The following is an 11608-nucleotide window of genomic DNA, read 5'->3' on the forward strand; positions in this document are numbered from 1 at the left end:
GACAGAAAGTCTGGAATGTTTTGTTCACCAACCGGTACACTTTTAGTCTATCATCAGTGAGTGGACTCTAAGGAAGTCGGCACCCAGCAACAGCCAGAACACAGTAGCAAGAATGAACTTCCATGTGAACTTATTGTCACCAAACTTCAGGGGTATAGTCTGTGTGCCATACGAACAATTCGAACTATTATTGACCGCAGTGAGCACCAGACTTGTGCTCCTGGTACGAGTATCAAAGCCCGAAGAAGGAAGAAAGGACACTAACCTCCACCCCCATATCAATTAAAAATTTGCACTGGGAGAGTTTGTCCCAGACATAAAGAAGGCTGTTATGGTGACCAGCAGCAGAGAGCTCCAGAACCCCAGTTTTGATGGTAAAAACACCAGATGGTTGTCACAGAGTCCTAGTTGTCCGGGGAATGTGCACCCTCGTTGCCGGTACTTGAGGCGCCTGGGCCTTTGGGTGTGACACACCACTAATTTCTGTGGGCCTTGCGCCTTGCTGTTTCACCAACCACAGAATGTCTGCATGGGCGGCCACTGTTCAAAGGTTATCAAAGTCCTCGTCAACCAACACGAGATGAATGTCTTCTGGCATATGCTCTAAAAACTACTCGAAGCGCAAACAAGGCCTATGGCCGTCTGTCAGTGCCAATATGTCATTCATTAACTCCAAAGGGGCACAGTCCCCCAAGCCATCAATATGGAGGAGCCATCAGCTCACTCGCATCGTGAGATACTGTAAATCCAGAGAAGGAGGGCTTTTAGGGCTTCATACTTGCCGAGAGCTGGTGGGTCCCGAAGGAAATCCACTAATTAACCGGCAGTGCCCTGGTTGAGGGCGTTTACCACTTAGTGGCATCCACTTCTATCTTGCGAATGTGGAACTGTACCTCATCCTGCCCAAACCAAACTAAACTTCAGCTTAAGTGGTCCAAAGGACAGACAGTTTGAGCAAAACTCCTGAGTTGACCATGTTGGGTCCAAAATCTGTTTGAGCCCATTAGGGTCACCAGTTTAGCAACTGTGTCACAGTGCGAAATGAAGTATGAGAAAATGATCAGACGTAGTCGAGTCAAAGTTCAGTAAGTCATTTACTCAAACAGTCAAACGCAGTTTCTAAAACGCTACACATTCCAAATGACTTCATCACATTGTGACATCATGACGCCCTCATATTGTGACATACACCACCACCTGTAGGTTCCACCCTTCTCTCTACTTATAGACCATTCCGACTTAGAAAAGATTCACTCATCCTTTGATGCACGTCTTTCCCAAGTCCCTGTTTCCAATACTCTCTTTAAACATACTCCATGCCTCATTTTCCACACTCACTTGAACTTGGAAACAGAGCCAAAACTTGTGCACTTTGGATACAAACACACCCAAGACCTTATCAGCTTGCATGTTCATCAAAAACATTACCTATAGAAATAAATGTGATAGAGGTCAGACTATGGCAAGTGTTATTCTCTATGATGAATGTACACAGTTGCAGGCTGCTTATCAGACTGTTAATCTGCCTGTCACAGCTCTAGGTTTTTGGATGTTGATTGCTGACTTTTCACACCAATGTACCCATTCATAACTGCAGCACCCAGATTACATTCAGGCATTATTTGTTTTGGGATATTTACACACATGCCCCAATACTGGAGACTTTGCATCCAAGTGCACCTTTAAGGGTGAGAACACTAAAACCAGGGTGGCTCAACTCATCCTCATCTGGACCAATCCCACCTGGACCACGTCCACACTGGGGCACCATCTTATCAGCGATAAGGTCCATACCAGGGAGGGTCCATACCAGGGATGCAACCTCACCAGCGAGGAGGTCCACACTGGCGACACACCCTTATGGGTCAGTAAGAGGGTCCACATCAGGGGTGTGCCCTTACCGGTGAGAGAGGTCACATAGGGTGCACCCTCACCAGTGAGAGGTTTTATGCCCAGATATACCCTTACAAGCGAGAGAGCCTTCACTCTAGGTTCATCTGCATATATATGGAGATACAAATGAATTATTTAGTTGCCAGAGAAGGTAGCTCAGTCTTTCAAATCTGCCTCAACCATTCACATCTGATCTGAATGCATCCTCAACAGCACATCTTCCACTACCGATGATTACTCTTCATCCTTCTGCTTTAAAATGCTTTCCTTCCACCACCATTTTGAAGAAAACATGCAAAAATTCACAACCTTCAGAGTGAAAAATGTACCTGATACAATTATTTTTTCGACATGTTCCCCAGATCTAGATTTTCATATAAAGGTAACATCCTCTTTCACATTCACGCCATCATAAAATTTCTTTCAAGTTCTACCTCAGTCTCCTAAACTCTAATAGATAAAAACCTACACTGTGCAATATTTTCCCGAAGAGAACCCATCTCTTTTTGATAAAGGGTCCCAGCACAAAATGTCTCTCCAAGGATGTTAAACAGCTGTAACTCTCCAACATTCAAAGTAGCTGCATGATGAACCTACAATATAATCTCACCTCCAAACACATCTTCCCCTCTCTGCCTTCTGCAGGGTCACTTCATTTGTGAATCAGCAGGGGTCATCTTCTGCATTTGGTACACCTTTGTTTTGTCCATTGCAATAGCAGGGGCCTCCCAGTGGCCAACCATTTCAATTCCACGCCCCATTCCAATGCTGACATGCCTGTCCACAGCCTCTTGCATTGCCAAACCTATGCTATCCATAAATTGAAGGAACAACAGCACTCTCCAACCAAATGGTATTAACATAAACTTCTCCAGTTTGCATTAGGCCCCTCCACTGTCTGTCTCTCCTTCCCTTTCCCTCTGGCTCCTTTCCTCCAGTTCCACCTCCTTCCCTCTCCATTCAGAGAGGTATCCCCTTCCCTATCATTTCTCAGCTTCTCCCCTCCCTTCCATATCTACCTATGACCTCATGCCTGTTTGACCTGTGTTCCTCCTCTCCTCCCCCACCTTTTTATTCCAGCACCTACCTGCAATTTAGTTTGTAACATGATGAATGGTTCAGGCCCAAAACATTGCATACATAACTTTATTTTCTATGAGCAGTGTGATTTGCTGAGTTTCTCCAGCACATTTGTGTATTGAGCTACAATCACAGCACCTGCAAACTTTCCTGATTAACTTTATCCCCATCACATATTCCCAATAAATGCCAAAGTTCAGGACAGGAACAAATTCCAGAGGGCTGTTAACTCAGCATGCAACATCACAGGTGCCAATCTTCACTCATCGAGGATATTTGCAAGAGTTGGTATCTTAAGAAAGCAGCCTGTATCCTCAAGGACCACCAACAACCAGACCATGCCCTCTTCACTCCTACCATCAAGAAGGTGGTACAGAAGCCTAAAGAGGACCACTCAGGGGCACAAGGAAAGCTACTTCCCCTCTGCCATCAGTTTTCTGAATGAACAATGAACCACAGACACTGCCTTACCTTATCTTTCCCTTGCACTATTTTATTTATTTTGTAGTGTGCTTGATAGAAATGGGCTGCGTGGTTGGCATAGCGATTAGTGCAACGCCTTGACAGCGCCAGTGATCGGGACCGGACCTGGGTTCCAGCTCTGCGCTGTCTGTAAGGAGTTGACCCCCGTGTCTGCGTGGGTTTTCACCGGGGGCTCCGGTTTCCTCCCACCCTTCAAAAATGGAGGTTAACGGACAAATTGGCCCGTTAAAATGTTTGCTCGATGATGCTGCCGCAAATAACGAATGTAATGACCGAGAATTGTTTCGGATTCGAACTTTGCGTTCAATTTCACAAACAAATCTAAAGTTGTTGGCATTCTACTTTATTTGTTGCACCTTGTGAACTTGACACAAGGAACCCCCCCCCCCCCCCCCACCCCACACAGACACACTTTGTAAAACTTCACCCATGATATAAGATGCATTTTTATTTCTTGGCACAACTGTCAGAGACAATCAGCCGAAGAGCTGGAGCCTGGGTCGAACCCCCCCACCCATCCACCCACCCACCCACCCACAGCCCCCGGAGGGGACCAACACCAAGAATTTATACCCCAAACGATTCCATCCCGGTATCAAAGTAGTTGTTACCTGGATCCGGCGGCACGGTCCCCATTGCCCCTGAGCAGTGCCCCTCCAACTCGGCCACAACCCTCCTAACTCCCCCACTGACTCAACATCTCCGTTTGTTACGGGCCGGAGCTCATCTCCCTGATAGGTCGGTTATCCAGCGGAGGACAGAAAGCGTTGCTACCATTGGAGCAGGCGAGCAAACCAATGGGAGTGCGTTTTGTTGGACAGGTCAAGTCGCCGTCAGAGGGATCGGAGGAAAACGTTCTCGCTAAGAGGTGAGGGGTTGAAGGGTCCTGGTGGTTACGGAATGAATAGCTCGACACCGGTGGGGGAGATGTGAAGGGGGGAAAGTGGAGGCGAAGATGTGAAGGGGAGAGCAGGAGGAGGGGGAAATGTGAAGGGGAGAGCAGGAGGAGGGGGAAATGTGAAGGGGAGAGCAGGAGGAGGGGGAAATGTGAAGGGGAGAGCAGGAGGAGGGGGAAATGTGAAGGGGAGAGCAGGAGGAGGGGGAAATGTGAAGGGGAGAGCAGGAGGAGGGGGAAATGTGAAGGGGAGAGCAGGAGGAGGGGGAAATGTGAAGGGGAGAGCAGGAGGAGGGGGAAATGTGAAGGGGAGAGCAGGAGGAGGGGGAAATGTGAAGGGGAGAGCAGGAGGAGGGGGAAATGTGAAGGGGAGAGCAGGAGGAGGGGGAAATGTGAAGGGGAGAGCAGGAGGAGGGGGAAATGTGAAGGGGAGAGCAGGAGGAGGGGGAAATGTGAAGGGGAGAGCAGGAGGAGGGGGAAATGTGAAGGGGAGAGCAGGAGGAGGGGGAAATGTGAAGGGGAGAGCAGGAGGAGGGGGAAATGTGAAGGGGAGAGCAGGAGGAAATGTGAAGGGGAGAGCAGGAGGAAATGTGAAGGGGAGAGCAGGGGGAAATGTGAAGGGGAGAGCAGGAGGAGGGGGAAATGTGAAGGGGAGAGCAGGAGGAGGGGGAAATGTGAAGGGGAGAGCAGGAGGAGGGGGAAATGTGAAGGGGAGAGCAGGAGGAGGGGGAAATGTGAAGGGGAGAGCAGGAGGAGGGGGAAATGTGAAGGGGAGAGCAGGAGGAGGGGGAAATGTGAAGGGGAGAGCAGGAGGAGGGGGAAATGTGAAGGGGAGAGCAGGAGGAGGGGGAAATGTGAAGGGGAGAGCAGGAGGAGGGGGAAATGTGAAGGGGAGAGCAGGAGGAGGGGGAAATGTGAAGGGGAGAGCAGGAGGAGGGGGAAATGTGAAGGGGAGAGCAGGAGGAGAAGCAAAGCGGAGGAGGGGAGAAGCAAAGAGAAAGGAGGAGGGGAGAGTTGCGAAAATGGGGAAGAAGTGGAGGAGAAGTTGGGGAAGGTGGAGGGGGGGGAAGGGAGATGTATGGTTGAGCCATTTGTAGAAAATATATGTAGAGTGTTGGTCTGCTGAGATGGAGATAGGTTGAGGGAAGGGGAGACTGTTGCCAGAGATGGACCAAGTGAATATGTGGTCAGCGTGAAAATTAACAATTAAGTTGACAAGCTTGTCATGTGCACAATGAGGTGGAGGAAGAGTTGAGGAGCCTTGCCTGTGTTGGCTTGTAGCTTGGATTGCTACACAAGGCCAACAAAAAGGCAGGCATAGCTGGAACTAATCCAAGCACACATGGTACCCCTTTGATTTGATTTGTATAAGGTGAGAATAAGTTCTGTCAGGCAGAGGAGGGTGGAGAGGGTCTGGTTGGGACTGATATGGAACTGGGACCAAGATACTGCTTGGATTAAGAATTAGTGAACAAATAGAAAACATATGGTCTCCTTAATTTAAAAAAATGACATGAAAGGGAGGAAGAAATATTCAGCATTTTCTCTTCACTGCACATCAAATTGTCACTTTATTTGAATATTTTAATTTTTCCAAGACCCGTATAGAATTATTTCGTACATCATATAAATAGTATTTTAAAGTTACAAAGTCTCATATGATTACTCAAATCTCACCCCCCCCCCCCCCCGCCAATTGCTAACATAAAATAAAACAATTGTCCAAAAAAAAAGGGGTGTTTGAACATGCCTTCATTAATTAGACCATATATTGATGTTCAGGAAATCAATGCTATTAACTATATTATTTAAACCTTTTTGGGGAAGTTAATTATATTTGTAAGTCAGTATGATTCAAATAAGGTTGGCATATTTTAACAAACGTCATATTTCTAAGATTATAAGTTATCTTTTCCAGGGGGACACAACTTAGCTTTTTTTCCATATTCCAGTGAAAGTAAGGGGGAGTCAGACTTTCACATAACATTTCCTGGTTCCTGCTCTTTCAACTAACTCATAATATTTTTGCTTAGATCTTAAAATCATTTTCTCCATTTTATATGTCTGTGAAATATATTCAAATTTTTTGATAATCTTTTTCCAATACAGTTATTGTTCTAATTTGTTTATTTTTGTCATTATTTCTTTTTTGACCTTTGTAGTATAGGAAATTATTTGTCTTCTTAAGTAAGCCTTTAATGTATCCAAAATTGTGAAACTATCATCAGTTGAAGGACAGTTTGTATCACAGAACAATTTAATTTGAGCTCTAATAAAATTCAGCCCTTTTCAACAGTGTTGGATTTAAGCGCCATCTATATATCGCTACCTGTTTATCAGGCACTATAATAGATAAAATCAAATGGTCACTTGATGGTTAACCTACAAATTTCTTTGCTCTGATCATAACTGAAAGGCAGAATGCAGCAGTAACTTCAGGGGCCTCCTGAGCTCAAACCAGCAAATGTTCTGCAATAGAACAGAGATTTGGTTGCTTGTCACAGGACTTGGACGCATTTTCTCCATGCACTGGGGCCCCTTCATTCCCCAGTCCCCCTATGCCACACATGTCAAACTCAGGCCCGCGGGCCAAATTTGGCCTGTGATATAATTATATTTGGCCCGCAAGATCATATCAAATATGTATTAGAGCTGGCCCACTAGCCGCCGCGCCAGTATAGCGCATGTACAGCTAATACTACAAATCCCAAAATGCTTTGCAAATGCGTTGGCGCCGGCCCGTCAGCCCGCTAATCGCCCCCACCTTCTCTCTTCTTTCATTAGCATCTGCGACCTGTCGCCCAACTCACATGTAATAAACCCCTTACGAAAAATGGCCAAACGAAAGACAGAAAACAGGACCTTTCAAGACAGGTGGGAGGCAAACTCTGACCCCAGAGTTTGATGAACTTGCATCTAAGAAGAGATGGCAAGTATCTGATTTAGACCCAGGTGCATCAGAGTAAATCACAGTGTAGCAAGCTAAGCTTGGATTAATATTTTCTTTGGTTAACTTTGGACTGTTCATAGTTGAAAGATTGGATTTTCACTGAAACAAGTTGTTATTTTTTTGACTTGTTGGCTTGTGGAAAAAAAAAACATTTAAAAGGAGCTTAAAGGCTATAGAGAAATATTATTTATTGAATATTTTATTTCTCATTTGTTAATGCTTCTTCTGGAAAGAATTTAGCCAAAACTATTATTAAACATTTATTTTAATAAGAAAAAGTTTAACATTACATATGTTGAAAGAAGAGAAAACATGCATATGTTGTTGAAAATTTTCAATAAATATTTTGTTTGGCCCACAACTTAGTCCAAGTTTTTAATTTTGGCCCTCTGTGAATTTGAGTTTGACACCCCTGCCCTATGCTGTCCATGGGGGACTTTCACTGCCTCCCCTACACTGCCCATGAGGACCCTTTACTGCCCCCCCCCACACTGTCCCCCTACACTGCTCATGGGGACTCTTCAATGCCCCCCTGCACTGCCCCTGGGAGCCCTACACTCCTTTCTCTCAATTTCTCTATTGTGTCTGCTCCCAGGATGAGGTCTTCTAATCCAGAACATCTGAGAAAAAATATTAAGCTCTTCCATGTCATTTAACCTTGTTGATCCAGTCTCCTGTGTGGGATCAAATAAAAAGCCTTCTGAAAATGTTATAACACTACATCCACCAGGCTGTTGCCTAACCCATTAGTTAAACATGATTTTATTTTCATGAATTAATACTTTAATTTCTAAATATTCTATTTTTATCATCAAAGACTCTCACATTTTCTCTACAGCTATTGACTAAACAAGTTGATGGTTCATTGTTTTCCTTTTCTCTTTTCATAAATTGAAAGGAAAACTTGTTCAAGCAAGTGCTTCAAATCTTTGATCTCTCTTGGAGATGCAAGACTTTCCTATTGACTTGTAGTACAATAAAATGTAGATTGTGGAATCTGGAGTAAACAAATGAGGTGTGGCAGAATTCAGATCAGGCAGCATCTGTGGAGGGGAATGAGAGTTGACATTTCCCTCTACAGAGATACTTGTGATTTAATGAAGGCTTTTGGACTGAAACATCAACTCTCCATTTCCCTTCATGGATGGTTCCTTACCTGTCTAGCTCCCCCAATGACACTTTTTAAAAAGTTATTTACTTTTTTGAAGTCCCTCATAATTGCATACTTCTTAGTGAAATCTCTGCTCAGATACCAGTGATCCATTGAAAGCAACTCCAATCTATCCATTTTCCAATCCTCATAACAACTTTGAAAAATTCTTCCATCTTCTCCAGTGTTATCATGTCTTTCACATGATATGGTGATTGGTTATTGCCCTTCCCTAATCGCCCAATTCATCTTGAATTACTCAACTGTTTTTCTGGGAATTGCACATTTTGATGTAGAGATGGTAAATATTGACAGTGATAACTTTCCAAGGTAAGATAGCTGATATGAGAACTGCAGGTGGCGATGTTCCCTTGCAAGAAAGAAAGGCAGTGAGAGATTCTATATTTTTCAGTGCATCGATTAAAACTTGGAAGAATGGTAATTGGTCTCTTTATATACCAGACACACAGGTTAGCAAAAAGCATTTCAGTGACAATTTGAAATTGTATTGAATTCTTCAGAAGTGGGATCCAAAGATTTTTAAAAATACACACCAATCTGCATTGATAGGACAGAGATGAAGAGGTTAGTACCTTGAAGTTCCCAAGAGTCCAATCAGAGAACTTCTCCTGGAGGCAGCACATTGAGGAAACCATGGAGGCACACCAACACCTATACTTTCCAAGGAGTCTGAAGACATTTGATATGTTGTTGATACAGGTCCACTGTGGAAAATATACTGATTGGTTGCATCAAAGCCTGGTTTAGTAATTCAAGTGGCCTAGGAATGCAGAGGGCTTCAGAAAGTATTAAATATGGCCAAGTTCATCACGAGCTCCAACCTTCCATCCATGAAAGATATCTATATGAGGTGTTGCCTCAGAAAGGCAACCAACATCGTAAAAGGCCCCACCACCTTGGTCACAATCTCTTTTCACTGCTAGTTTCAAGAAGATGCAGAGGTCTGAAGTCCAGTCCCTCTAGGTTCAGACAGTTTTTTTCCCCAACAGCTATCAGACTCTTGAACCTAATCATGACCTACTCTGGCACCACAATAAGACTTGTCTGCACTATTGAAATGCCACTTTTAATTTATTTTGCCCTAACTTTAACTGAATATTTATTAACTGTCTTTTATAGTTAGCTTTCTGTTCTGGGGTAATTTAATGCATAATTATATTAAAGCAGCACATTAGTGTACCAATTAGTTCAATGCTATTACAGTGCCAGTTACCAGTGTTTGAATCAGGCGCTGTATGTAGGGATTTGTACGTTCTTCTTGTGCTCCCATGTTCCAAAGTATAGTTAGTACACTAATTGGTCACATGGTGTATTTGTGCAGTGTGGGTTCATTGTTACCATGTAAATTAAATTACTTTGTTCCTTGGAGTTTTTTAAAAACTAAGTATGTCTTTCTACTAAGAATTTAAATACACTTGTGTGTATGATAAACTCATTATCTGTGGGAGTCGTGTTCTGTTTTGAAATCTCCATGATCTTACCACCTTAACATGCACAATCACTTGGAATGCAGATTTTCTCACTGCGCTGGCAATAAAGCAAGCAATATTTGAAAATTATGAAGGATTATACTTCATCTGTGGAGCATCTTTAACACATTTATCCATCTTTGTTAGGTATAATTAGCCATGGGATTACTATCCAATCTTGCTCGTGGTTTGGTGCGTGGAGCTGATCGAACTGCAAAACTCACAAGCAAACGTGGACCCCGGAGTTTCTACATATCCAGGGGAGCCAAACCAACAGGAATTTTAACTTCCAGTGGCAAATTTGTAAGGATAAAAAGCATGGTACCTGAGCTGGTGGTTCCCAATTTAGAAGGTTTTCATCTGAAACCGTATGTGTCCTACAAAGCACCAAAAGGAACAGAGCAGCCCCTGACAGCCAAGGAACTCTTCATGGAAACTGCAGCTGTGCAAATAGAGAAGGATTTTCAGGAAGGCACCTTTGACCAGAACAATCTCAAAAAATATGGCTTTGAACCTTCACAAGAGGGGAAGCTCTTCAAGCTGTTTCCAAAAAATTATGTGCGGTAATAAAAATTAAATAAGAAAGTGTGCAGACACTGGGATCAAGTTCAAGACACAAAAGTCCTGGAGAAATTGCTGAGTTTCTCCAGCACTTTTGTGTATTGTGCACTAATAAAAACTATTTTTAGACATCGCCTTTTTTCCTGGATTGAAGAGAAATAAATGAGAATTGGTTCCCATTAATGGCATAATCAGTAAAGTTGCATATGCATCAGAAGTAGATGAATGAAGATAGTTTGTTGCACTGAAATATCCAAATAGATACCTTGCTGGTACCAATAAATTTAGTACATGTGAATTTTTATTACCTCTTCATTAAACTATGTCTTTAATCTCATCTATTGCTGTTATATTTCTAACATTTAAAATGTAAAAATTTCAGAAAGTAGAAGAAAATGTCAATTGCCTGAACTGTAGAACAGGCAGATTTTATTCTCACCAACTTGTTTTGTAATAGGATATTTTAAGCAATTGTTGAATAAAATATTGGAAGTAAAGCTAAATATTTTGGCAACACACTTGTACTAAAGCTTGTCAAGAGGAAAAGATGACGTTGGACTCAAAGTTCCTGAAGCTCTTCGCACTTTGTTATTAAATAGCATCACGTGTGGCTTTGTTGCAGGCTTGCTGATGGAAATTTGTGCACTTTTCAACTTTATATTACTGCTTCTTACTTCTACCTCGTAGGTGAATATGAACCAAATGATCCAAGGACTTCAGTTTATCAAGCAATCCCTCATCAAGTCCAGAGTATGGTTAGCAGAGGTTTAACACAACGCAGTTACAGCACCTGTGACCTGGGTTTGAATCCGGCGCTGTCTGTAAGGAGTTTATACATTCTCCCCATGGTTTCCTCCCAGCCTCTAAAAATGTACAGGGTTTTTTAGGTTAATTGGAGGACTAAGTAGCACAGGTTTAATGAAAGGGCTTTGTTGCCATGCTGTTTCTCTAAAAAATGTTTTTAAATTAAATTGGCCCCAGAGGGACAGGCTTAAAGATGAACAATTGCCACAGTTCTCAAATGCCTTAGTTGATGGCTGAGTCCTCTATCTTCTGCTTTCATCTCCAGATCCAGACATGAATGCTAATCAATTGATAAATACAAA

The 11608-nt window shown here is 43.1% G+C and overlaps 2 protein-coding genes across 17 annotated transcripts in view; one reads left to right on the forward strand and one right to left on the reverse strand.

Moving 5' to 3' along the window:
• The window catches only part of pnpla7b (patatin-like phospholipase domain containing 7b), a 496626-nt gene extending 492283 nt beyond the window's left edge, over positions 1 to 4343 (reverse strand). For 7 of the 16 annotated variants that reach the window (XR_011356233.1, XR_011356243.1, XR_011356245.1 and 4 more), the window contains exon 1: positions 4068 to 4343. Coding sequence is in view for 1 of the 16 variants with exons in the window: in XM_069933127.1 (XP_069789228.1) it covers positions 4068 to 4092 (25 nt within the window). In the remaining 15 variants the exon portion in view is untranslated. Of the gene's footprint in view, positions 1 to 3444; positions 3679 to 4067 lie in introns of those variants that run through there. The other 9 variants (XR_011356222.1, XM_069933180.1, XM_069933113.1 and 6 more) reach the window with 6 other exon arrangements.
• On the forward strand, positions 4204 to 10681 carry mrpl41 (mitochondrial ribosomal protein L41). The gene is made up of 2 exons (XM_069933283.1): positions 4204 to 4324; positions 10089 to 10681. The coding sequence occupies exon 2, from the start codon at positions 10101 to 10103 to the stop codon at positions 10506 to 10508; it is 408 nt and encodes a 135-aa protein (XP_069789384.1). The 5' UTR covers positions 4204 to 4324; positions 10089 to 10100; the 3' UTR covers positions 10509 to 10681.
• Positions 10682 to 11608: the final 927 nt, after the last annotated feature.

Source organism: Narcine bancroftii, chromosome 1 (genome assembly GCF_036971445.1).
Source record: "Narcine bancroftii isolate sNarBan1 chromosome 1, sNarBan1.hap1, whole genome shotgun sequence".
NCBI lineage: Eukaryota > Metazoa > Chordata > Chondrichthyes > Torpediniformes > Narcinidae > Narcine > Narcine bancroftii.

Bases quoted from the DNA above. Each gene is read 5' to 3' on its own strand.
- mrpl41 (XM_069933283.1), top strand. From the start codon at position 10,101: ATGGGATTACTATCCAATCTTGCTCGTGGTTTGGTGCGTGGAGCTGAT.